This window comes from Bos mutus, chromosome 2 (assembly GCF_027580195.1).
Source record: "Bos mutus isolate GX-2022 chromosome 2, NWIPB_WYAK_1.1, whole genome shotgun sequence".
Taxonomy (NCBI): Eukaryota; Metazoa; Chordata; class Mammalia; order Artiodactyla; family Bovidae; genus Bos; species Bos mutus.
In genome coordinates, this window is record NC_091618.1 from 487,362 (window position 1) to 513,984 (window position 26,623).

General features: G+C 58.4%; 1 protein-coding gene across 4 annotated transcripts in view; it reads left to right on the plus strand.

Annotated features, from left to right (window-relative positions):
* The window catches only part of CROCC (ciliary rootlet coiled-coil, rootletin), a 45,202-nt gene extending 19,232 nt beyond the window's left edge, over positions 1-25,970 (plus strand). For all 4 annotated transcript variants that reach the window (XM_070381961.1, XM_070381953.1, XM_070381967.1 and 1 more), the window contains 18 exons: positions 713-882; positions 2,740-2,919; positions 3,638-3,772; positions 4,206-4,349; positions 5,258-5,496; positions 5,990-6,149; positions 8,553-8,720; positions 9,929-10,280; positions 17,336-17,505; positions 17,720-17,840; positions 18,013-18,176; positions 20,124-20,339; positions 21,248-21,472; positions 21,840-21,989; positions 22,257-22,457; positions 22,736-22,867; positions 24,638-24,802; positions 25,471-25,970. In XM_070381961.1, the coding sequence (XP_070238062.1) occupies positions 713-882; positions 2,740-2,919; positions 3,638-3,772; positions 4,206-4,349; positions 5,258-5,496; positions 5,990-6,149; positions 8,553-8,720; positions 9,929-10,280; positions 17,336-17,505; positions 17,720-17,840; positions 18,013-18,176; positions 20,124-20,339; positions 21,248-21,472; positions 21,840-21,989; positions 22,257-22,457; positions 22,736-22,867; positions 24,638-24,802; positions 25,471-25,557 (3,179 nt within the window). In that variant the 3' untranslated portion in view covers positions 25,558-25,970. The remainder of the gene's footprint in view (positions 1-712; positions 883-2,739; positions 2,920-3,637; positions 3,773-4,205; positions 4,350-5,257; positions 5,497-5,989; positions 6,150-8,552; positions 8,721-9,928; positions 10,281-17,335; positions 17,506-17,719; positions 17,841-18,012; positions 18,177-20,123; positions 20,340-21,247; positions 21,473-21,839; positions 21,990-22,256; positions 22,458-22,735; positions 22,868-24,637; positions 24,803-25,470) is intronic.
* The last annotated feature ends 653 nt before the right edge of the window (positions 25,971-26,623 follow it).

Sequence of the window (26,623 nt, forward strand, 5' to 3'; positions counted from 1 at the left end):
CTGCTGCTTATCGTCATCAGAACCCTTAGAGAGCCCTGAACTCTCTGTGGAGCCACCATCAGCTGCTTTTATGATGGCTTTCACTGCCCGCAGTCTCTGAACTCGGGGTTTTCTCTCGCTCCGCATTTACTGAGCACCTTAAGAAGGGGAATGCTGACAGTGCCTGGTGGCCTCCAGCCCCCAGGATGGTTTCTAGATTTGGCCCACAGTGGGGCACACCCTCGTCGCGGCCATCTTCATTAGTGCTGACAGTCCCCCAAGCATACTATTGCAGTCAGTCACTAAAGGTGACGTCTTGCGGAAAGCTGTGCGGCCTTGGGAGGTCCCATGTCTCCCCTGAGCCTCCCTGTCCTCATCTGGGGAGTGGGGGTAAGCCGCCTAGGCGTGATGTGAAGCTGTGACGTGCCCGCCAGGTGCCTGGCGAGTAAGCGCTCAGTGACGGGGGTTGCTGTATGTTTGTGTTCTCCCCGTTTTGGGGCCCCTTCTTCAGCATTTCGATGGCGTTCCAGGTGGGTAGGGCCACTGGGCCATGCAGCCGATGGGGAAACTGTGGCCCAGAGAGGGCAAGGAGGCTCTCCAGGGAACTCAGCCTTAAAACCAGAGGGACCCTTTCCCCTCTGGGACTCTGCCCCTGTGGCTCCTCTGGCCCGTGTCTGCTGGCCCACTGGGGAGTTCCCCCCAAACCTGACTCCATCCCATCTCTCCTGTACAGGGGAGCTGGCGGGCCTGCGACAGCAGATGGCAGCTGCAGAGGAGAAGGCTGCTCTGGACAAGGAGCTGACGGCCCAGAAGCTGCTTCAGACTGAGCGGGAGGCCCTTTCCTCTCTGCGGGAGCAGCGGGCAGCCCACGAGGAGGATCTGCAGCGACTCCAGCGAGAGAAGGTTCGGGCTGCTGGCTTGGGGCAGACTGGGGAGGGCTGCATGGGGGGTGGCTCTGAACCACTGGCTTTAGCTCCTCTGTGACCTCAGGCAAGTCAGCCTTCTCACTCTGCCCCAGTCTCCAAATCTGTGAAATGGAACTTCATCTGTGTTTCAGAGGTCCTATGGGCAGCTGGGAGGATCCATCAGGGGCCCCTTCTTATCAACCATGCAGATTCCCAGGCCCCAGTCTGTTTCAGCCCTGGTGATCCGAGGCAGGAGGTCCACAGACATGTTTGGAAAATGTTGATGTAATGTATAGCAGGAAAGCACTTTAATTTGTGAAGAAGCGCTATTTGCATATGAAAGTAAATTCTGGAGACCAGAGCACATAGAAAAGTGAGGGGCCGGGTCACTGGAAGAGCAGAGCAGTGGTGTCTGAGCACACCGGCTCTGGAGCTGTGTAGCCCGGCTCAGACCTGATCTTGGCCGCCTGCTGGTTTCGCTACCAAAGGCCTCTGTGCCTTCACTTCCTCGTCGTAACCGTGGGGGACGGTGATAGTTTGAGGCTGGCCAGAAAGCTTGTTCGGCATGGAATGGCAGACCTGAATGAACTTTTTGGCCAGCCCAACTACACGAACGGCTTCCCACAGAGCAGGCGCTTTCTGGATGCTGGTGGTGGTTACTGCACTGAAACACTCCCTGGGCTGGCCTCTGGGCAGGGCCCTGCCTCACCCGTCTTGGACTGGGCTGCTTCTGACAGAGGGTTCGGACTGTGGCCCCCTCCACCAGGGGCCCACGCACCCCGTCTTCTTGGATTTGGGTGGATGGAGCCCCCCTCCCCCAGCAGGGGTGGCACTGCGTTTTATGCAGGGAGTCCTCACAGCTGTTAGGACGTGTACGGGGCCAGGCGCCCCCCTCAGGCCCCGGGTGGGCTCTGCCTGTGCTGCCTGTGGGTCTCACCCACCCAGTCCTGGGGGCCAGACTCCGTGCCCACCCTCCCTCTCCCTGCAACCCCAGACTCGGCCTCTTAATGTCAGCAGATCTGTGGCTCCCAGACCCAGGCCTCCTCAGTCCTCACTGCCAACCCAGCACACTCTGCCCAGACCCCTGGTCCCAGGCCTTCTTCCACGCTCTGCGTGTGTGCGTGTTAAGTCGCTCAGTCGTGTCCCGACTCTTTGCGACCCCATGGACTGTAGCCCACCAGGCTCCTCTGTCCGTGGGATTCTCCAGGCAAGAAGACCAGGGTGGGTTGCCATGCCCTCCTCCAGGGGATCTTCCTGACCCAGAGATCGAACCCGAGTCTCTTATGTCTCCTTCACTGGCACGTTGGTTCTTGACTACTAGCAGCACCAGGGAAGCCCACAGCAACCCACTGTTCTAAACTTCAGATTGCCCCTCATCACCCTGGCCTGAGGCCTCTCCTGTCCCTAGGAATCAGATCACTCCTCCCGAACGCCCACTGGTCTGGCGTGGTCTGGCTTGACTGCTCCGTGTGGCTCTGGCCCTGGCCTTCACCCTGTCCACCTTGTAATTCGAGCTCCAGGGACCGTAAACATCACGGTTTCCCTGTTCATCTTCCTCCTTCCTCCAAGCTGCCTCTGGGGCTGTACTCTGGCCCAGGGTCCTTTTTCTTTTTTCTCTACCTGACTGACTGCTGCTTGTTTCCTCCAGGAAACATTTTCTGCTCCCGCTCCACTCAGCCCCCATCCTCTCAGCCCACTAGCTGCTGCTCCTTGGGGCTTGCACAGCCCCGGCATGTCCCCGTCATAACCCTTCCTCTCACCTACCCCACCTGCCCCGAGGCCCGGCCGCCCCGAGGGTGGAGAGCAGCTGCCCGCCCAGCCGCGTGGGTCACGCACACCTCTGCCTGGCCCTCAGGAGGCGGCGTGGCGGGAGCTGGGCGCAGAGCGGGCCCGCCTGCAGGGTCAGCTCCAGCGGGAGCGGGAGGAGCTGCTGGCCCGGCTGGAGGCCGAGAAGGAAGAGCTGAGTGAGGAGATGGCCGCCTTGCAGCAGGAGCGTGACGAGGGCCTGCTCCTGGCCGAGACTGAGAAGCAGCAGGTGCGTGGGCTCCGGCGGCCGCCTGAGGGGCCAGGCCCTGCTCGCCACCCAGGCTTGCAGCCAGGAGTCCTTTCCGGGCCTTAGTTTCCTCACCTCACAGTGGGAACTCAAGGGGCATTTGTGAGGCGTCACCAAGATCCCCATGTCCAGCGGGTGGGCCTGGCACACGGCGGGAGCGTAACGCATAACCACCACAATCCTGACACCATGAGTGTTGTTCCCGAAAAGCTAACCCCCTCCGCTCACCCTTCCTCCACCCCGGGCCCGGTGTGGCGTCCCCGTGACCGCCTACGAGCTGTCCCCACAGAGCCCACGTGCAGCAGCTGACCCTCCTCAGAAAGAACTAACTCCTGACCTTCTGTAACGAAATGGAGACAGGGCAGGCTGCGCCCATCTCTCCTTACCCGCCACGTAATCCGGGGCAGGTCACTTTACCTCTTTGAGCCTCAGTAGCCTCATCTGTAAAATGGGAGTAATGAAAGGCCCTTCAGGATGTGCGATCTCTTAGGTTGTGTCTGTGTCCAGGTTGTAACTGCTGTTGTAACAACAGTGCACCAGCGCTTTCCTGGGGCTGCGCCTTGACCCTGGCTCCACCTGCGGTGGCCGGTCAGGGCCCCAAGCCCCCGGGGGCACCGTTCCCAGGGCAGGGTGGGGAAAGGCCCAAGCATCCCCCAGGACCTCCCAGGGCCCTGAGCCCTTTGCTCCCGCCTCTCCCCAGGCCCTGTCCCTAAAGGAGTCCGAGAAGACGGCGTTGTCCGAGAAGCTGATGGGGACGCGGCACAGCCTGGCCGCCGTCTCCCTGGAGATGGAGCGACAAAAGCGGGACGCCCAGAACCGCCAGGAGCAGGACAGGGTAGGGCGGGCGGGGTCGGGGTGGGTGGGGGTGTGGCCTGGGCGGGCGGGCATAGGCCAGGGCGTGGCGGAGGTGTGGCCCCTGGGTGGGCGTGGCCCGGGCAGGGGCGGGGCTTGGGGACGGAGGCGTGGCTGTGCCCTGCGGCAGCTTCCAGGCTGTGCAGGAGGCTTCAGCCTTACTTGGGGGTCCCCACTGGAGGCAGAGGATACAGCTGGGCCCTGTGAACCCCTAGCCTGGGGAAGACGAGCTGCGTGCAGAGCACTTGCTGGGTGTCAGGAGATCACAGAGGGCCTGACGGGCCGGCGTGCGGGGCCGTGCTGGGAGCCGACAGTGGACAGTGCCCTGCTAGCCCAGCAGCAGTCAGGGGCGGGCTGGCGGGGGCAGGGCGGGGTCGGACACCACAGCGCCAAGTCTGAGGAGCCATCGATCCTAGAGCACCGTGAACGCCCTGACATCCGAGCTGCGGGACCTGCGGGCCCAGCTGGAGGAGGCCGCCGCGGCTCATGCCCAGGAGGTGAAGAGGCTGCGGGAGCAGGCCGGAGACCTGGGCCGCCAGCGGGAGTCCTGCCTGCGCGAGGTGAGCCGCCCACCCGCCCGCCTGCCTGCTCGCCCCTCTGCGCAGCACAGCTGAGGCTGCTGGGGGCCCAGAAGGTGCCCTTGAGAGTAAGGGAACGAAGGAAGGGAGGGAAGCAGCAAACATTTATTAAGGGCCTTCTGTGTACATGTGGAGCTTGAGCTCTCACAGAAAGGTTGGCGGGGCCCCTGCCTTCTTAACTCGTTATTGACCAGGGATTTTTGCGGAAACTGATGCCTGTGGCCAGCAATTTGTAAGTGAATATTGAGACGTCTTTGGTCAACACGTTCAGGTAACAGAAGTTGTATTAATACATCTCTGGTCAATAACGTGTTAAGGTTGATCCTTAGGTTGACCGATCTTTTGGGGGGGCTGCGTTGCACAGCATGTGGCAACTTCTCCAGCCAGGGATCACACCCGTGCCCTCTGCAGGGGAAGTGTGGAGTCCTAACCACTGGACCACCACGAGAATCCCTGCAGGGCGCTCTTGGCTGATGATTAGGTGGCAGTAGTGTCAGTTGCTCAGTTGTGTTTGACTTCACGACCCCAGGGACTGTAGCCCACCAGGCTCCTCTGTCCATGGAATTCTCCAGGCAAGAATACTGGAGTGGGTAGCCGTTCTGCTCTCCAGGGGCTCTTCTTGACGCAGGGATTGAACCGGGTCTCGCGCATTGCAGGCGGACTCTTCACCGTCTGAGCCACCAGGGAAGCCCTGGTTGATGATTCTTTCAGGCCAGAGCACTGCTGACTCCAGCATGCTTTGCCCCAAATCATAACCTGCTCACCTGCAGGCCCAGTCGCGGCAGAGGGATGGGGCAGGCGCCCTGTGGCCCCGGAGACGGGAATGGGCGGGCTCGCACCCAGCCCGAGGGGGCCCGGCCCCCGGCTGTGGACACCCGCTGTCCTCACAGGCAGAAGAGCTTCGGACCCAGCTGCGCCTGCTGGAAGAGGCACGCAGCGGGCTGCGGCGGGAGCTGCTGGAGGCCCAGCGCAAGGTGCGGGAGGGCCAGGACAGCCGCGAGGCCCAGCGCCAGGAGGTGGCCGAGCTGCGGCGCAGCCTGAGCGAGGGCGTCAGGGAGATTGAGGCCCTGCGACGCTCCAACGAGGAGCTGCGCGCGGCCCTGAAGACGGCAGAGAGCGAGCGGGTCAGGTGGGGTCTCGGCCGGCGGACCCTTTACCGAGCCCCGCCCCTTCACCAAGCTCCGCCCCTCACTTCCCTGAACCTCATCCCCGGGACTAACTGCACCCCCAGGGTTCTGGGGGAATCGCACAGGTGGGGTGTCTCTACCCTCTGAGCAAGCTCAGACTTGCCTGGTTTGAGGTGATTTTCCTTCCCTGCAGGAAGGGGAGTGGTGATGGCCGGTCTGGTTGGGGGGGCGTTCAGACCCTGGCCCCACCTACCGGCATCGCCCTGGAAGCCAGTGTGCCGTCTGGTCCACCTCTCCCCACCGAGGGTCTGCTCCCCGTCCCTGGAGGGCCTGGCCCAAGGGAGGACTGCTTGGCAGGCGGCAATGGGCACCTGCAGGCAGGAGGCTGTCAGAGCCACTCCAGAAACCTGGGGAAGGGCTGCTGTACAGGGTCACTCAGGGTACCCTCCCCAGGACCGGGGGCCACCTCTGCCCTCTGCCCTCTGCCCCCTCCAGCCTGAAGCTTGCCAACGAGGACAAGGAGCAGAAGCTGGTGCTCTTGGAGGAGGCCCGGGTGGCTGTGGGCAAGGAGGCCGGGGAGCTGCGGGCCGGGCTGCAGGAGGTGGAGCGCTCGAGGCTGGAGGCCCGGCGGGAGCTGCAGGAGCTCCGGCGGCAGGTACCCCACCCACCCCACCCCCGTCCCCTCACCTGTCCCCCCACCGGCACTCGCTGCGCGCCTGAAGTCCACCACACCCCCTTCCTGGAGCCGCGGCCCCTCGCGTAGTCAAAACCAAGGGCTTGAACTGTAACAAGGCCTGTTACCTGTCCTTGGTATTAATGGGTGGTCTTTGAGGAGTCCTCAAACCATGAAACTGTGCGTGTGTGTGTACTTTCGTGTACACATTTGTTCACATATCTCCAAAGATTGGGTCCGGAGCTCTTAGCCAGTTCTCAAAGGAATCTGTGAACAACCAGAGGTGCAGATCCCATGAACTAGGTCAGGAGCTGGCAAACCGTTTTTTTGAAAAGCTCCCAATAGTAAATATTTCCAGGTTCCTGGGCCTTACAGTTTCTGTCGCGACTACTCTACTCTGCCATCATAGGGAGAAAGCAGGCCTGGATGGTACCTACGTGAGTGGAGTGTGTTCCCTTAAAACTTCGCCTGTGGACATTGGAATTTGCATTTTATACACTTTACACGCGTCAGAAATATTCTTCCTTTGCTTTTCTTTCGACCATGTAAAAACGAGTCATTTCTAACTACTTAAAAACACAAACCATCCTTAGCTCAAACCCTTATAGAAACAGGTGACTAGTGGAATTTGGCCTGTGGAATCTTGGCCTGCAGCTTGCAGAGCTCTGAATTAGATGACCTCCAAGGCCGTCAAAAGCAGCAAGCATTTAACAAGTGCCCACTGTATACTGGGCACTGCCCTGGTCACTGAGACTCAGGCTTCCCCACTCCAGAAGACCAGCAGGACAGGAAACAGCCCCCTTTGGCACCCAGGCTCTGCCTCCCCCCGATACTACAGCCTGAATAACAGATCCCCCCACCTTCCACCAATGCACCCCGATACTACAGCCTGAATAACAGATCCCCCCCACCTTCCACCAGTGCACCCCTCTACCCAAGCCCCCTCCTGTGAGGCTCAAGTCCTGGGAAACCACAGGACTCTCTGAAGGGAGCTCACACCCGTGTGCCAGGCTCTTGCTGGGGTTTTGGGTGAGACAGCACGTTTTCAAGTTCCCTTTGCTATGGTGCTGCAGGGTAGGTAGACCTCAGCCCCACCTGCTCCTGGGGAAATAGGGGGCTAGAAACGTCCCTTTGATTCTGTTTGTCTGAGATCAAATCCCAGTGTGCTGCTTGTGGGCTGTGTGACTGGGCAAGTCACTTCACCTCTCTGAGTTTTCATTTTCTTGTCTGTTAAAGAGGGATGATGTCAGTACCTATCCTGTATTAATGAGTTCACATGACCAAAGCACTTAGAATAGGGCCAGACGTGTGATAGACACTCCACAAAAGTCAGGCATCACTGTGGAGGCGAAAGATGCCCCAGACGTGTGATAGACACTCCACACAAGTTAGGCATCACTGTGGAGGTGAAAGATGACCCAGACGTGTGATAGACACTCCACAAAAGTCAGGCATCACTGTGGAGGTGAAAGATGACCCAGACGTGTGATAGACACTCCACACAAGTTAGGCATCACTGTGGAGGCGAAAGATGACCCAGACGTGTGATAGACACTCCATACAAGTTAGGCATCACTGTGGAGGTGAAAGATGACCCAGACGTGTGATAGACACTCCACAAAAGTTAGGCATCACTGTGGAGGTGAAAGATGACCCAGACGTGTGATGGACACTCCACAAAAGTTAGGCATCACTGTGGAGGTGAAAGATGACCCAGACGTGTGATAGACACTCCACAAAAGTTAGGCATCACTGTGGAGGTGAAAGATGACCCAGACGTGTGATGGACACTCCACAAAAGTTAGGCATCACTGTGGAGGTGAAAGATGCCCCGGAGTCCCTGCCCTGCAGAACTCCTACCACTCTCCATGGTAGGTAGCTATGATTAGGTGGTACACTGAGCTCACTGGTGCCCAGGTGTCTGACCTGGCTGGAGATATCAGGCACGGGCTTCCAGTGGATTAGGGTTGTGTTCAATGTATGTATCCCTAGAGCTTCCTAGGTGGCTCAGTGGTAAAGAATCTGCCTGCTAATGCAAGAGATGTAAGAGATGTGGGTTCCATCCCTGAGTCAGGAAGATCCCCTGGAGGAGAAAATGGCAGCCCACTCCAGTGTTCTTGCCCAGATAATTCCATGGACAGAGAAACCTGGTGGGCTACAGTCCATGGGGCTGCAAAGAGTCGGACAGTAAGCACGCACACGTGGTCGTGGTCTCCAGAGCAGCGGGTCCTGAGTTCCCTCAGTGCCAGGTTTGGACTGGGAGGGTCATGGGGCAGAGCTGAAGGACTGCCATTGGAGCTTGTGGCACTCACGGGCACCCTGGACTCAAAGGGAGCATGGTGCTGAGAAGGGTCCTCAGTCCTGCCTGTGCCCACTCTCTCCCAGATGAAGATGCTGGACAGCGAGAATGCTAGGCTGGGCCGAGAGCTGCTGGAGCTGCAGGGCCGCCTGGCGGTGGGCGAGCGGGCAGAGAAGGAGGGCAGACGGGAGGCCCTGGGCCTGCGACAGAAGTTGCTGCAGGGCGAGGCCAACCTGGAGGCAATTCGGCAGGAGGTAACCAGATGGTGGGCAGGCGGCCTGGACGGGAGGGTCCTCGCAGGCAGTTAGAAGGGGCTGGGGACTCCGATAGTGGAGTCTCTTTTTGGCCATGCTGCTTGGCATGTGGGGTCTTAGTTCCTCGGCCAGGAATTGGGCCATGACCCCTGCAGTGGAAACAGAGTCCTAACACTGGACCAGCAGGGAAGTCGTGCTGGAGTCATTCTGAGAGGTCACTCCTTAGGACTGGCCCCTGATCCCCACTGCTTCCCCAAGTATAATGATAATAATAATGACAAGCACTGCGTAGCAGGGGTGGGGAGAGCTTTGTAGACAGAAGTTGTTTGATTCTCCCAGCAGTCTCATGAGGTAGGTATAATTAGCCCCATTTTAGAGAGAGAACCAGATATTGAGGCTCAGAGAGGTCAAGGGAACTTACCCAAGGTCACACAGCCACCCAGGTCTGTCTGACTCCAAAGCCGACACTCTTTCCACTCTTTTCTGGCACTGAACCTACTGTGTGACCTTGACTGAGTCACTCGAACTCTCTGTGCCTCAGAGCAGTTATAGGATGGGGGGTGTATACCAGGCCCTGAGCAGGTCTCGGCATCCAGGGTGGATGGTGTTCAGTGAAACTAAGGCAGTGAGTGAGGGGTTGGCTCATTCTCAGAACCAGAGGCGTGTGTGTCGTCAGGCACGTCGCTCCTAAGGAGTTTTTAGTGCTTCCTGTCGTTGTCTGATTCATTGATAAATTATGTGCACGAGAGGCACTGTGGTCTAGTGGTTAAGAGAAAAGGCTCTGGGGCCAGGGTGCTTGACTTTGAATCCTAGCTCTCAGTTTTCTAGCATTGTGGCCTTGGGCACGGTACATAACTGCCCTGTGTCTCAGTTTCCTCATCTGTAAAATGGAGATGATTCATAGTGGTAATTAGATTTGATTTTCTGGGTGGGGGGGAAGTACTTAGTGCCTGGCACTAGTAAGTCCTATCTGTGCAGGCCTTAGCTGTTAGTTTATTACTAATAAATGGTGTACACTGCAAGGCACCTACAGAGAAGGCAGAGAGAGACGCTGTTTCCTTCCGTACTCACGACGTTCGCGCATTTCCTGCTTGGGTGGAGACCACAGGTGCTGTGTACCCTACTTTGGGCCCGTGGGCCGGGAGGCTGGATGTCGGTTGAGGGGTGGCTTTGCTGACCCCTACTCCTGGGCCTTGTCCCCACTCCAGCTCCAGGGGGCCCAGCGGAAGCTGCAGGAGCAAGAAAGCGAGTTCCGGGCCCGGGAGCGAGACCTGCTGGGCTCCGTGGAGGAGGCGCGCGGCGCCCGGAACCAGCAGCTGGACCATGCCCGCAGCCTGGGACTCAAGCTGGAGGCCGCCCGGGCCGAGGCCGCGGACCTGGGACTGCGACTCAGCGCAGCCGAGGGCCGGGCTCAGGGCCTGGAGGCTGAGCGGGCCCGCGTGGAGGCGCAGCGGCGCGCGGCAGAGGCCCAGCTCGCCGGCCTGCGATCGGCCCTGCGCCGGGGCCTGGGGCTCGGGGGGCCGGTGGCCGGCTCCCCAGCCCGGGGCACGCCTGCAGGAGGTGAGAACGGAGGCTGGGGTCAGCGGGCGGGCCTTGCGGGGCCTCCGCCCCTCGTCCGCCCATAGGCCTAGCTCTGTCCCGCCACGAGGCACCCTGGGCCCAGGGTGCCGGGCCACCCCTCCTCTGATGACCCCGCCCTGTGGCTGGTTCTGGTGGCTTCGCAGAGCCCGCCCACCTGGGGCCCAAGTCACTTTCCGGCCCCTTAGCCGGGGCCACGCCCCCTGAGCTCATCTCAGCCCCGCCCTCTTGAGCCGGGCCACGCCCCCGAGCCCATCTCAGCCCCTCACCCTCACTGAGGCAAACGGGCACACGTGCTTTTTAAAGGAAGTGGAAGGTGCTCCTTTTTTTTTTTTTTTAAATTGAACCATAGTTGATTTACAATGTCAAACTGCAAATTTGTAGAGTAACGTAATACAGTTATATCTATGTAAGTGGGCTTCCCCTATGGCTCAGTTGGTAAAGAATCCATCTGCAATGCAAGAGATACCAGTTCGATTCCTGGGTAGGGAAGGTCCGCTGGAGAAGGGAAAGGCTACCCACTCCAGTATTCTTGGGCTTCCCTGGTGGCTCAGCTGGTAAAGAATCTGCCTGCAATGTGGGAGACCTGGGATTGATCCCTGGGTTGGGAAGATCCCTGGAGAAGGAAAAGGCTACCCACTCCAGTATTCTGGTCTGGAGAACTCTGTGGACTGCTATAGTCCATGGGGTCGCAGAGAGTCAGACACAACTGAGAGACTTCTACTTCACTTTATGTATGTATGTGTATTTTAAAATACTCTTTTTTGTTACGGTTTATTACAGAATATTGAATATCGTTCCTTGTTTATCCATTCTGTATAAACTAGCTCATATCTGATAACGCCAAACTCCCAGGTCATCACTCTCCTAACCATCTCCCCCTTGACATCCACAGGTTTGTTATCCATTTTTGTGGCCCTGTTTCTGTTTTATAAGAGTTTATTTGTGCCATATATTTAAAAAAATATTTATTTATTCACTTGGCTGTACTTGGGCTTAGTTGCGGCACGCAGGATCTTCCGTCTTCGTTTTTGGCGTGCTGGATTTTAAGGTAACTGGGCAAGTTCCCTGAGCAGGCATTGAACCGTGGCTCCCTGCATTGGGAGTGCAGAGTCTTAGCCACTGGACCATCAAGGAAGTCCCTGTGCTGTATTTTAGATTGCATATATAAGTGAAATCAAATGGTATTTGTCTTTCTCTTTCTGACTTACTTCACTTAACGTGATAATCTCTAGGTACATCCATGTTGCTCCCAATGGCATTATTTTATTCTCTTTTGTGACTGAGCAGTAGTTCATTGTGTATATGTGCTGCGTCTTCTTTATCCACTCCTCTGTTGATGGACATTTAGGCTGCTTCCATGTCTTAACATGAACAGTGCCACTGAGAACACAGTCTGCATGTATCTTTTTGAATTATGTTTTTGTCTGGGTATATGCCCAGGAGTGGGATTGCTGGATCATATGGCAACTCTATTTTTAATTTTTTGAAGACCTTCCATACTATTTTTCATAGTGGCTGAGAGTGCTGCATCTTAACGTCCTTACCTCCTCTGGGTCTGTCTGTCCTCTGTGATTGACTCCTGCCCTCTCTCCATCAGCTCCTCATCCTCTTCCTTCTCCCATCACGGCTGCCCACTCCTCTGTTCCGGCCTGTGGCCACTATGTCTACCCTAGAAAGATACACACTCAGCCCAACCGCCCTCCAGGAACTTCAGAAGAGATCCTCCCACCTGCCATCTGCTCCCAAGGCCCAGGGGGTGACGCTGGGAGAGGCGGCCTTTCAGGAAGCCCTCATCTTGTCTCAGCCTAACCCCAGGCTCACCTTGACTCCAGGGCTAGAAAGTAGGTAAGGAAAAGTCAAGGGATATTGTTGGTTGGAATGTAAAATAATGCAGCCACTGTGAAAGAATAGTTTGGCAGTTCCTCAAGCAACTAAAATTTAGAATTACTATTTGTTGTTGTTGTTGCTCAGTTGCTGAGTCATGTCCGACTCTTGGTGACCCCGGGGACTTCAGCACGCCAGACTCTGTCCTCCATTATCTCCCAGAGTTTGCTCAAATTCATGTCCACTGAGTTCGTGATGCTATCTATCTCATCCTCTGGTGTCTCCCGCCTTCAATCCTTGCCAGCATGAGAGTCTTTTCCAATGAGTCAGCTCTTCGAATCAGGTGGCCAAAGTGTTGGAGTTTCAGCATCAGTCCTTCCAATGAATATTCAGGGTTGATTTCCTTTAGCATTGACTGGTTTGATCTTTCAGTCCAGGGGACTCTCAAGAGTCTTCTCCAACACCACAATTCAAAAGCATTAATTTTTCAGTGCTCAGCCTTCTTTATGGTCCAACTCTCACATCTGTTTATGGATACTGGAAAAATCATAGCTTTGACTATGCGGACCTTTGTTGGCAAAGTGATGTCTCTGCTTTTTAATGGTGTCTAGGTTTGTCATAGTTTTCCTTCCAAGGAGCAAGCATCTTTTAATTTCGTGGCTGCAGTCACTGTCTGCGGTGATTTTGGAGCCCAATTACCATATGACTCAACAGTTCCACCCCTAGGTATATCCCCAAGAGAATTAAAAAGAGGCACTTGGATAGACATTGTACACCATCTCAAAGTGTGCATGAGCAGGTGAATTGGTAATGTAGTATTTGAATACAATGGAGTTTATTCAGCCTTAAGAAAGAGGGTCATCTCGATCTGTGCTGCGACATGGATGAACTTTAATAGGATTATATTAGGTGAAGTAAGCTGGTCACAAAAGGACAAATATAAGGACTTCCCTGGGATCCCGTTGTTAAGACTCGGCACTTCCACTGCATGGGGAGGTGTGTGTTCGATCCCTGGTGAGTGACCTAAGATCCTGTAAGCCATTTGGCATGGCCAAAAGAAAAAAAAAGGGACAAATATAGTATAATTACACTTATAGAAAACATTTAGAATAGACATTCATGGAGACAGAATTTAGAGGTTGCCAGAGGTGTGGGGAAGGGAGGATTACTGCTCACTGGTTATGGAGTTTGCAGTTGTATTTGTCTGCTGGGGCTGCTGTAACACAGCAGCACAAACTGAGTGGCTTAAACAAGAGAAATTTGTGTCTCGTGGGTCTGGAGGCCAGAAGTCCTAGGCCCTTCCTCTGCAGAGGGAGGGAAGAGTTGGCTCCAGGCTCGAAGCCTGTGGGAGTTTCTTGGCGGCGGAGCGTGCCCCGTCTTCACCTGGAGCTCTCCTTGAGGGTGTGTCCAGACCCCGCTTTGTGGCTGGGCCAGGTCTCAGTCGCAACATGTGGGATCTAGTTCCCTGACCAGGGATCTAACCCAGGCCCTCTGAATTGGGAGCATGGAGTCTTAGCCACTGGCCTCCCAGTGAAGTCCCCCAAATGTCCCCTTTTATTAGGATACCAGTCATATTGGATTAGGGTCCATCCTTCTCCAATATGGGGCTTCCCTGGTGGCTCAGGCAGTACAGAATCTGCCTGCTGTGTGGGAGATGCGGGTTCCATCCCTGGGTCTGGAAAATTCTCTGGAGAAGGGAGTGGCAACCCACTCCAGTATTCTTGCCTGGAGAATTCCATGGACAGAGGAGCCTGGTGGGCTACAGTCCATGGGGTTGCAGAGAGTCAGACACGACTCCTCATCTTAACTCATGACAAATAAGGTCCAATTCTAAGGTATGGTGGTTAGGACTCCAACATATGGATTTTGAGGGAATGCAGTTCATAACAGGGTGATAGAAAGGATTTAGAAACAGATGATGGTGATGCTCATATAAACAGTGTGAATATGACTAATGCCACTTAAAGATGGTCAGGGAGCCCTGTTTCGTTATATTTGTCTTATCACAATAAAAGTGTTTGGGGAAATTCCCTGGCTTCCCACTGGTTAGTGCTCTGTGCTCCTAGGGGCAGGGGTTTGATCTCTGGCCAGGGGATGAAGATCCTGCAAACTGTGCAGTGTGGCAAAAGAAATAAGAAAATGCTTGTTGTTAAAGATAAGGCAGCGCTGTGGGCTCGGGGTTTGTGTGGGAGGGCAGGGAGAGCCTCACTGAGGAGGTGGTCGGTAGGGAAAGAAGGGAGAAGAGGCTGCGGGCGAGTGGGTGGGTCCCGAGTGGCGGTCCCCCACCCTGCGACCCGCAGAGGCCACCGGGCAGCCAGGATGCAGTGGGCAAGGTGGAGAGGGGTGGAGTGACGGCCACGGGACCTGCTCAGGCAGACCTTGCGGGCCCCCACAAGGTGCTGGCTTCACTGTGAAGGATGAGGCAGTGAGTCCATGTCCTGCTCTGGGTCCTTTGGGTGCTCACGGAGCTACGAGGCCGTTAGGGTGTCACTGGGCAGAGGATGCTAAGGGCAGGCGGACTCCTCGTCCTGCAGTTCCCAGGTTGACCTCTAGGTGCCGTCCTGCCGTCCTGACTGCCCTGCCCCCCCTTTTCACTGCCCATCATCTCCCAAGCAGAGTTTGTTTTTCTGCAGGGAAATAGGGGCACCTGGATTCCAGTCTCAGCCCTGGATCTTCCAAGCTTTGAGGCCAGGCAAATCACTTAAGAAAAGGTGGAAAGGATACGCAGAACTATGCAAAAGAGATCTTCATGACTCAGATAACCATGATGGTGTGATCATTCACTTAGAGCCAGACATCCTGGAATGCAAAGTCAAGCGGGCCTTAGGAAGCATCACTACGAACAAAGCTAGTGGAGGTGATGGAGTTCCAGTTGAGCTATTTCAAATCCTGAAAGATGATGCTGTGAAAGTGTTGCACTCAATATGCCAGCAAATTTGGAAAACTCAGCAATGGCCACAGGACTGGAAAAGGTCAGTTTTCATTCCAATCCCAAAGAAAGGCAATGCCAAAGAATGTTCAGACTTCCACACAATTGCTTTCATTTCACACGCTAGTAAAGTAATGCTCAAAATTCTCCAAGCCAGGCTTCAGCAATACGTGAACTGTGAACTTCTAGATGTTCAAGCTGGATTTAGAAAAGGCAGAGGAACCAGAGATCAAATTGCCAACATCTGTTGGATCAGAAAAAGCAAGAGAGTTCCAGAAGATCATCTACTTCTGCTTTATTGACTATGCCAAAGACTTTGTGTGGATCACAACAAATTGGAAAATTCATTGAGAGATGGGAATACCAGACCACCTGACCTGCCTCCTGAGAAATCTGCATTCAGGTCAAGAAACAACAGTTAGAACCAGACATGGAACAGTGGGCTGGTTCCATATTGGGAGAGGAGTACGTCATGGCTCTATATTGTCACCCTGTTTATTTAACTTATGTTCAGAGTACACCATGCAAAATGCCAGGCTGGATGAAGCACAAGCTGGAATCAAGATTGAAGTGAGAAATATCAATAACCTCAGATACGCGGATGACAGCATCCTTATGGCAGAAAGCGAAGAGGGCCTGAAGAGCCTCTTGATGAAACTGAAAGAGGAGACTGAAAAAGTTGGATCAAAACTCAACATTCAGAAAATTAAGATCATGGCATCCAGTCCTATTACTGCATGGCAAATAGATGGGGAAGTAATGGAAACAGTGGCAGACTTTCTTTTCTTGGGCTCCAAATCACTGCAGATGGTAACTGCAGCCATGAAATTAAAAGATGCTTACTCCTTGGAAGAAAAGCTATGACCAGTCTAGACAGCATATTGAAAAGCAGAGATGTTATTTTGCCAACAAAGGTCTGTCTAGTCAAGGCTATGGTTTTTCCAGTGGTCATGTATGGGTGTGAGAGTTGGACCACAAAGAAAGCTGAGCGCTGAAGAATTGATGCTTTTGAACTGTGGTGTTGGAGAAGACTCTTGAGAGCCCCTTGGACTGCAAGGAGATCCAACCAGTCCATTCTAAAGGAAATCAGTCCTGAATATTCATTGGAAGGACTGATGTTGAAGCTGAAACTCCAATACTTTGGCCACCTGATGCGAAGAACTGACTCCTTGGAAAAGACCCTGATGCTGGGAAAGATTGAAGGCAGGAGGAGAAGGGGATGACAGAGGATGAGATGGTTGGATGGCATCACCTACTTGATGGACATGAGTTTGAGCAAGCTCCAGGAGTTGATGATAGACAGGAAGGCCTGGCGTGCTGCGGTTCATGGGGTCATAAAGAGTCGGACACGACTGAGTGACTGAACTGACTGAATCTGCTCTGAGCCTGTGCAGCCTGTGAAGGGGGAAGATTGGGCCTTACCTCTCAGGGAATTACTGTGAGGATGGAAAGAGGTGGCGTATGGAAAGCGCTGGTCCAGCATCTGGAGATGCTCACATTGTGAGCTCTCAGAGCGCGTGTTAGTCGCTCAGTCATGTCCGACTCTGCGACCCCATGGGCAGTAGCCCTCCAGGCTCCTCTGTCCATGGGTTTCTCCAGGCATGAATACTGGAGTGGGTTGCCATTCCCATCCCCAGGGGATATTCCTGACCCAGGGACTGAACCTGGGTCTCCTGCACTGTAGGCAGATACTTTACCATCTGAGCCACCAGGGAAGCCCTTAGCCATCAGTACAGGGAGGTAATGAAGTGAGGGAGTGTCTGCCCACAGACTGGGCCCTGGGGATGCAGCCTTCATGGTGCTTGTGGTCTGGGGGTGGGGGGCAGACACTGGACCCCCAGGAGGTGGGAAGGAGCTCACCCCCACCCAAGGCTGGGGTCAGGGAGGCCTCTGAGGAGTGTTCTTTACATTGAGGCCTAAAGGAATGGGCCAGAGAAGTCTTGGGGAGAGAAGGGAATAGCACATACACAGACCCCAGCGCCTTTGTAGGGAGGAATGTTGTGGAGCATGGTAGCTGTGGGTGGTATCAGCTGGCCAGCTTATAAGGAGAGAGACTGATGCTAGGGAAGCAGCAGGGGGTGGCCAGGACAGGGGTGTGATTTTGAGGGTTGTGAGTGCTGATCGAAGGTGAAGCGAGAGGCTGAGTGGACCCAGCAGGTGCCCCGGGGAGCTCACAGGGGCGGCGGGGCACAGTAGGCATGATGCGCTGGGATGGTGCAGACACCCCGCAGACAGCAGAGGCCAGTGGCTCCTGTGTCCCCCAGCGTGTCTCCTCCTCTAGGAAGCGTGGAAGGGCTCAGTAGCCCCGACCCCATGGAACACAGCCCCGGGTCCCAGCCGCCCTCCCCAGGACCGGCCATCTCCCCAGCACCTGCAGACCTGGACCCGGAAGCAGTGCGGGGGGCCCTGCAAGAGTTCGTGCAGGAGCTGCGGGGCGCCCAGAGAGAGCGGGTGAGGGGCAAGGGGCTGCATAGGAGCTGCGGCCCAGGGTTAGCAGATGAGGGGCAAGGGGCTGCGGAGGGGGCCCAGAGAGAGCGGATGAGAGGCAAGGGGCTGCGGAGGGGGCCCAGGGTTAGCGAGTGAGGGGTGAGGGGCTGCGGAGGGAGCCGCAGTCAGAGCTGGGTCTCCTCCCCGGTCTCCTCCCCGCCCGACCCCCGGGCTGCAGGATGAATTTCGCATTCAGACGAGCGCCCTGAGACAGCAGCTGGCTGAGACAGAGGCCTCACGGGACGGCGCGGCCTTGCGGGCCAGGCAGCTGGAGAAGGCCGTGGTCGAGAGTGAGGAAGGTGAGTCTACCCTAGCATCCTCACCTCGCTCCTGGGCTCTTCCCACGGAGGCGGGAGGTGGTCTCCTCCAGGGGACCCTTCTGTGGGGAGACCCCGCGTCCAGACCCCCAACCCCCAGGGCTCCAAGGGCTCAGGTCTCGGCCAAGCCTGACGGGCCAGGTTGGGGCCGCAGCCCGGCGCAGCGTGGATGGGCGTCTGAGCGGGGTGCAGGCCGAGCTGGTGCAGCAGGAGGAGAACGCGCGGCGCGCTGAGCGGGAGCGCCGGGCGGTGCTGGACCGCGTGGCCAGCTTGGAGAGAAGCCTGCAGGCCACCGAGAGCGAGCTCCAGGCCAGCCAGGTAGGCAGGGGGAGGGCGGCGGGTGGGGGCCTGGATATGCCTGCGGGGGTGTCTGTGAGTGCTCCCGTGTGTGGGTGTCTGTAGTGCTCCCGTGAGTGGATGCCTGTGAGTGCTCCCGTGTGTGGGTGTCTGTAGTGCTCCTGTCCATGAGTGGATGTCTATGACTACTCCTGTGCATGTATATCTGTGAGTGCTCCCGTGTGTGGGTGTCTGTGAGTGCTCCCATGCATGGGTGTCTGTGTGCTCCCGTGTGTGGGTGTCTGTGAGTGCTCCCGTGCATGGGTGTCTGTGAGTGCTCCCTGCCTGTGTGTCAGTGAGTGCTCCCACACAAGGATGTCCATGTGTGGGTGTCTGTGTGCTCCCGTGCATGGGTGTCTGTGTGCTCCCGTGTGTGGATACCTGTGAGTGCTCCCGTGTGTGGGTGTCTGTGAGTGCTCCCGTGCATGGGTGTCTGTGAGTGCTCCCTGCCTGTGTGTCAGTGAGTGCTCCCACACAAGGATGTCCATGTGTGGGTGTCTGTGTGCTCCCATGCATGGGTGTCTGTGTGCTCCCGTGTGTGGATACCTGTGAGTGCTCCCTTGAGTGCTCCCGTGCGTGGGTGTCTGAGCATTCCAGTGCATGGATGTTAGTGAGTGCTCCCTGCCTGTGTGTCAGTGAGTGCTCCCATGCGTGCTCCTGTGCGTGGATGCCTGTGAGTGCTCCCGTGCATGTCTGTGTTCTGTCTCTGTGGGTCTCTCAGCACCCATTGAAGTGATTGGCTTGTGACTTTCTCCAAAAGCACGTTCAGATTTTGTTGTCTGGTTTCACGCTGAGGTCATTAGGCTATAGAAGAAAGACTCTGGGCATTTACAGCTGACAGACATGGGTTTGAGTTCTTGCCTCGCCCTGTGGTTTTCAGTTTTCTCATCTATGAAAGGGGGAGACAAGTAATTCTCTCCCGGAGGCCATGCACGCACACTGGGAACTCACGGACGGTGCTCACAGGGCCTGTTTCCTTTGTCTCTGTGTAGTCACACCAGGGCTGTTCTAGGGGTTTATGTGTGTCTGGGCGATGCCTGTGTGTCCCTGTGTGTGTGTGTGTCTGGGGCAGGCACACAGGCCCTGGTACTGACGGTCAGGCTGCTGGAGCCTTGAGCTCTTCTTGCAGGCACAGATCCCCCCTCTCCCCTGGCCCTCCTGCCTGCCCCCGCAGCCCGCCCCCAGCCTCTGGCTCCGGGCCGAGCTTGAGCTGGCTTGTTGTGTCTGCGGCTCCAGCTCTGGCCGTGGGCCCAGCCGCAGGGGCGCTGGAGGTGGCCAGGAACAAAGCTGGGCAGGAGCCAGTGTGGGGCAGCGGGGCCCAGACACGGCAGGGCTGGGGCTCGAGCCCACGGACGGGGGGCCAGGCCTGGGGGGCTGTAGTCAGAGCAGCCCCGTGACCTGCCCAGCTCTGGAATGGTGACAGGAGAAAGGGGCTCTGGTCTGCCTGCTCTGTCCCCAATCCCCAGGCCCCCTCACCGGCTCGTCCTGCTTGGGGTGGGAAGGACCATCATCCCCTACAACCCAGGGGGACCCTGGGCCCCTGCCCGCCAGGCAGCTCTGGGCTGCCCTCTAGAGCGCCATGGGGCAGAGCAGGGAGGCCCTGGAGTCTGCACTTTTACACCCCACCCCCCAGCGCTCTGTGAGCACCCAAGGTGTGGGCTCCCTGGATGTGCAATAGGGAGCAGGGAGGGAGGCTGAGCCTGGACCTCATGGCCCGTGAGACTTGGGCGGAGCTGGAAAGTGCCCTGGGGTCCCCGAGTAACCCCGTGAACAGGGGGGCACTGAGGCCCCAGGAGAGTCAGGGGCTGACCCCTGATCCCATGGTGAGTGGTTGGGCCAGCCCCTTCCAGGCCGCCCCCCGCTTTCTCCACGGGCCCTGAAGGGTGTGGGGGGCATGGGTGGTCTGCCATCACCCTGCCCCACCCCCAGGAGAAGCTCAGCAAGATGAAGGCCAACGAGGCGAAGCTGGAGAGCGACAAGCGGCGTCTGAAGGAGGTGCTGGACGCATCCGAGAGCCGCAGCGTCAAGCTGGAGCTGCAGCGGCGCGCACTCGAGGGGGAACTGCAGCGCAGCCGCCTGGGCCTGAGCGACCGGGAGGCGCAGGCGCAGGCCCTCCAGGAGCGGGCGGACTCGCTGCAGAGGCAGGTGGGTCCCCCCGACCTGCCCCGAGCCAGGGCGTCATGGGGGCCCCGCTCTCCCAGCAGCCCTGCGAGGCAGCGTGTGTATCGTCATCACCCCATTTCCCAGATGGGCACATGGAGGCTCGCAGACCTGAGGTCTCTGCCCGAGATCACGGAGCTAAGCAGGGGCAGGGCAAAAACTAGACTTGACTGTTTGATGATGGAGTCTGCTCTGAAAGGAGGTGTATGGAGAGACAGAGACTTCACTCATTTTCTTTTCTTTCTTTAAATATGTATCCATTTTGGCTGCACTGGCTTGGTTGAGCCATGCAGGATGTTTCGCTGTGGCATGCAAAGTCTTAGTCATAGCAGGTGGGGTCTAGTTCCCTGACCGGGGATCAAACCCACGTCTCCTGCATCGGGAGTGCGGCACCTTAGCCTCTGGGCCAGCAGGGAGGTGCTTGGTTTTTCTGTTTTTGCCTTGGCTGCCAGGAAGCTCAGCGCTAACTGGAATGTTCAGCAGCTCTTCTAGCCCTACGCCATCACCCGCCTACGCCAAGAACACACAAACTGTCAGGTGGTGGTGGTTCCCCTTTCTCCTCCATAGCAGTGCGGAGACCACCACAGGGCCTGGGACAACTGGGTTGGTGGTGCCCTGCAAGAGGGCACTTAACTGGCAGTGCGTCTTCTGGGACAACTGGGTTGACGGTGCCCTGCAAGAGGGCACTTAACTGGCAGTGCGTCTTCTGGGACAACTGGGTTGACGGTGCCCTGCAAGAGGGCACTTAACTGGCAGTGCGCCTCGGGCCAGGCAGCTGTTGGCACAGCCTGTGGGAGCGCCTGGGAACCAGGAGTGTCTGTGACAAACGTCTGGAGAGAGGTGGCAGGGCTTGGCTCGGGCACACCTGGACTGCCTGATCCGTCCTCCCCCAGGTGGCAGACGGCGAGAGGAAGGCAAGCACTCTGCAGCTGACGGTAGAGCGGCTGAGCGGAGCCCTGGCCAAGGTGGAGGAGAGTGAGGGCCTCCTGCGGGACAAGGTGCAGGGTCTGACGGAGGCCCTGAGCCAGAGCAGTGCCAGCCTTGCCAGCACCCAGGACAAGAACGTTCAGCTGCAGAAGGCCTTGACTGCCTGTGAACATGACCGCCAAGTGCTCCAAGTATGGGGGCCCCAGGGCCCAGCTGTGGGGGACGCGGTGGAGAGCTGGCCCCTGGGAGCCATCTGTGGGTGTGCCCTTTGTGGGGGTGCTGGCCCAGTACGCAGATTGGCCAGTGAGAGGAGGGTGGGGGTGGTCACGACGGCCAGGATGGGGTGTGGGGCCCCAGGTCAGGCCCGCAGGAGCAGGGCTGGGGTCTGGGGGCTCCCCGCCTTGTGGGGGCCCGTGGCCAGGCCTGCACTCTGGCTTACCATGCAGGTGAGAGGACTGCCCGTGTTTTGGGCTCTGAGCCTGGCCTGGAGGTACCGGGCAGCGGGGAGCCCTTTGCCCAGGGCCCCCAGGCAGCCTGGCACCGCCCCCTTTCCCCCAGGAGCGGCTGGAGGCTGCGCGGCAGGCATCATCCGAGGCGCGGAAGCAGAGCAGCTCCCTGGGCGAGCAGCTGCAGACCTTGCGGGGCGAGCTGGCCGACCTGGAGCTGCGGCGGGCAGAGGCCGAGGGGCAGCGGCAGCAGCTGCAGGAGGTGAGGGCCAGGGCCCTTCCCACTCAGCTCCACCTCCTCCCACGGCTGGGCCGCGCCTCCAGGAGGCAGCGCGGCTCCTTCATCCGTGTCCCCATTACTCAGGTGCAGACTGAGGTCCCAGGGACTGTTCCCCGCTGTGGGCCTCCTAATAACAGCCTCATCTCGTGAGTTGGCCGGGCAGCTGGCCTCATCACCCCCAGCATGATGGGGCTCTGGATGCCCACCCTGAGGCCCCAGGGGTCAGAGGCTTGCTGGCTTTTTCTGTAGGCGCTACGGCAGCGGCAGGAGGCTGAGGCTGTGGCTCTGCACACGGCCCAGAAGGTGCAGGACGAGCGCCGGCAGCTGCAGGAGCGCCTGGGGAGCCTGCAGCGCGCCCTGGCCCAGCTGGAGGCTGAGAAGCGGGATGCGGAGCGCTCAGCCCTGCGTCTGGAGAAGGAGCGGGCAGCCCTTAAGAGCACGCTGGACAAGGTGGGCCGTGCCCCTCGGGCCCTCCCTGGGCTGCCCCTGGGTCCCAGCCCTGCTGCCCGCTGGCCCCGCCCCCTCTAACTCAGCACCCCTCCCTGAGAACCCTGGGACCTCCCTCCTTTCCTGGGCACCCTGATGCCCTCCCTGGGACCTCCCTCCTTTCCTGGGCACCCTGATGCCCTCCCTGGGACCTCCCTCCTTCCCTGGGCACTTTGATGCCCCCCCGCCCCGGGACCTCCTTCCTCCCCCGGCACCCTGATGCCCCTGCCCTCCCCTCCTAGGTGGAAAGGGAGAAGCTCCGCAGTCACGAGGACACGGTGCGTCTGAACGTGGAGAAGGGCCGCTTGGACCGCACGCTCACGGGGGCAGAGCTGGAGCTGGCTGAGGCCCAGAGGCAGATCCAGCTGCTGGAGGTCTCGGCGCTGCCCACCCCGCCCTGGACACCCTGGCCCTCTGCCCCTCTGTAGCCCAGGACCCAGCTCCCCGTCCCTACAACCTGCAAGCCCAGACAGTCCTGAGGGTGTGGCCCAGAGCCAGGCCTCAGAGGGAGGGGGTCCTCTCCAAAATGGAGAGAGACGGAGATGCTAAAGGCCTGTCAGCGCACATGCACGTGTGCTCACGCTTGGGGGTGTGCTCACACTTGCGGGTGTGCTCACACTTGTGTGGTCATGCTTGTGTGTGTTCACGCTTGTGGGTGTGTGCTCACACTTGTGGGCGTGTGCTCACACGTGTGTGGTCACGCTTGTGTGTGGTCATGCTTGTGGGTGTGTGGTCACGCTTGTGTGTGCTCACCCTTGTGGGTGTGTGGTCATGCTTGTGGGTGTGTGCTCTTGTGGGTGTGTGCTCACGCTTGTGGGCGTGTGCTCACGCTTGGGGGTGTGCTCATACTTGTGTGGTCATGCTTGTGGGCGTGTGCTCATGCTTGTGGGTGTGTGCTCACCCTTGTGGGTGTGTGCTCACACTTGTGGGCGTGTGCTCACAGGTGTGTGGTCACGCTTGTGTGTGGTCATGCTTATGGGTGTGTGCTCACGCTTGTGGGTGTGTGCTCATGCTTGTGGGTGTGTGCTCATGCTTGTGGGTGTGTGCTCACTTGTGTGTCTGTGCTCATGCTTGTGGGTGTGTGCTCAAGCTTGTGTGTGGTCACGCTTGTGGGTATGTGCTCACCCTTGTGGGTGTGTGCTCATGCTTGTGGGCGTGTGCTCACCCTTGTGGGTGTGTGCTCATGCTTGTGGGTGTGTGCTCATCCTTGTGGGTGTGTGCTCACCCTTGTGGGTGTGTGCTCATGCTTGTGGGTCTGTGCTCATGCTTGTGGGTGTGTGCTCAAGCTTGTGGGTGTGTGCTCACACTTGTGGGCGTGTGCTCATCCTTGTAGCCAAAGAGAGCTACGAGTGTACGCGAGCAGACTCCCGTGCGTGTAGCGTGGACCTTGTGCGTGTATGTGGCGTGTCTAGGTATAGGATGTTATCTGCATGGTGTATCTTTGTGTACAGATGTCTTCGGTTTTGAATACTTTTGACTTGTGGCTGTGCCGGGTCTTCATTGCTGCAGGCTTCCTCTGGGTCCAGAGGCCCCTCTATTTGTGACGCCCTACCTCTCACTGAAGCGGCCTCCCTGGTTGCCGCACGGGGTCTGAGGCGTGTGGGCCTCAGCAGTTGCAGCACGCGGGCTCTGGAGCCCAGGCTCAGCAGTTGTGACACAGGGGCTCAGTTGGTCTGTGGCGTGTGGGATCCCCCAGGACCAGGGATCAAACCCGTGGCTCCTGCCCTGGTGGGTGGAGTCTTCACTACTGAGCCCCCCGGGGAGCCCTGGGTGTCTTCTTGGACGTGCGTGTGTGTGGTGCGTATATGAGAGTATTGGGCTTTTGGACACATGCACACATTCATGTGAACACAGATTGTTACATGCTTGCTTGTATGACTGTATGTATACGGGCTTGTCTCTGCATTTGAACATCTGTGTGTGTGTGTATGCGTGCGCGCTCCTGAGTGGATCACTCAGCAACCTGACTCAGGATTCGCAGGCCAGGAGGGCTGGGTGGGGGAAGACAAAGCTCTGGTCCTGCAAGCCCCGCTTTGCCCGTAGGGACCCCTGGGCTTCCACCCAGAGAGGGCCTGTCCCTTCATACTCGCGTACATGTGCGTGCGCATTGCGGCCCCAGGCCTGACCGGCGGCCCCTCCTGCAGGCCCAGGTGGCGGCGCTGGAGCAGAACCACAGCCCAGCCGGGCTGGAGGCAGCGGAGCTGCAGCAGGAGGTGGAGCGCCTGCGCGGTGCCCAGGTGCGGACGGAGCGCGCGCTGGAGGCGCGGGAGCGCGCCCACCGGCAGAGGGTGCGGGGGCTGGAGGAGCAGGTACGCGGGTTCTCCGTCAGGAAGCTGAGCCAGGAGCGGGGCGGGAGCGGGAGAGGGCGGGTCTCACTGCCACTTGCCCCTTTCGGGCTTAGGTGCTCCGGGGTGTCCATAACTGAGATGGTCGGGGTGGACCTGGGCTGGTGTCAGCCATGGCTGGACACGGGGGCGCGAGTGAGGTCACTGGACCTCAGTCCCCTCTCCATAGCTCTGTGCCTGGGCAGGCTGTCTTGAGAGTGGCACAGCTGGCCTCAGGATAACCTAGCGACTCACAGTCCCGGGGGCTCAAGGGGCCGTTTTCCCTGAGAGCAACAGCTGGAGTCCGAAGGGCGCTCCTCCTGGGAGAGCTGAGCTCACAGGCTCACCGTGACCATCGTCCCCATCACGTCTGCAGGGCAAGGCTTGCCCCGTGGGTCAGGCCGGGGCCCAGGTCCGCCCTGGAGTCCAGCTAGCACCAGGCCTGTCCTGGTGGTGAGAGGGGATGGGGCTCCCAAGGAGAGGCCGGGCAGTCCAGAGAGGCCCAGCCGCTCTGGAGCCGAACAAGAAGGGGAGGGAATTCCTGGGCTGCTAGGACACCTGGCTTTTCCCTGGGCCCTCTGGGGTCCCTGCCCTCTCCCTGGCTCTGAGCCCAGGCTGGGCCTGGTGGGCCCTTTTTCCTTGTTCTTTTCCAGGTGTCCACGCTGAAGGGGCAGCTGCAGCAGGAGCTTCGAAGGCACTCAGCCTCCTTCTCCTCGCCCTCCGGGCCCCCAGAGAAGTGAGCACCTCTCCGCTGGCATCCTAGCGACGGGACCGTGATGGGAGGGCCAGATGGGATGGGCACCCTCAGCGCAGTCCAGGGGGCCTGGGCCGGAGCTCGTGGGGGTGAGGGGCGAGGGGCGGGGTGCCAGGGCCAGGCCGGGGCTCCAGCCTGTCAGAGCCACCCCCTCGGGGGGCCCCTGAGGGCTGGGCTGGAGGGACCCGTCCCTGGCTGAGCCTGGGCGCAGGTGTGCTGGCCGTGAGGGTTGGGCCTGGGGCAGGCACTGTGGCTGCTCAGAGGTCTGTCCATCTTAGTTCAGTGTTTGTCAGTAGGTTCCTCAGAGTTCAGAGTTGCTGTATTTTTATACCTTTTTACGATGTTAACTGTTCAGAATTGTTGTTTTTGTAACAACCCCATTTTTTAAAGAACGCTTTGTACAGATGTGTCCTCTTGCTGTTAACATGCCTCCTGGGAGATGGGGAGACTGGAGGGCCCTGGGGCCAGAGGGTTGGGGTCCCCTAGTGAGGGGTGCGCAGGGACGTGGGGGAGACTTTAGAAAGGCCCCTGCAGAAAGGTAAGGAACAACCTCACGGGACGGCGGGCTGGGGAGGCCTCCAGGGTCCTGGGCCATCCACCCATTTAACAGACGGAGCCATCGAGGCTTGGGGCTGGGCCCAGCTCTGCTCTTGCCAACTGAAGCTTTCTGCCCTTTCCTCTGGCTCCTCCTCAGGACAGGTGCACCCCCCGAGCACCAGCAGGCCTTCCAGGCGGCACGGTGAAGGAGGACAGGCCTGGGGGCGGACCTGGCATCCCGCCGGGCCCCGCTGGGTGATCCTGGGCACAGCTGCTTCAGCTGTCAGCCTCAGTGTGCTCATCGGTAAGGTGGGAAACTGCCTCCCAGGCCGGTGATGCGGGAGCACACAGCAGGTGCTTAGTCTGTGTTTTCTGGGAGAACTGCCTCTCAGCCCACGGAGCCCAGCGGCATCAGGGTCTGCCCTGCCACTGACCGACCACCGTGGACCCCGGCGGGTGGGGAGTTCAGTACTGACTCTAGGCTTGGTTTCCCCTCTGTAAGATGGGAACGCCAC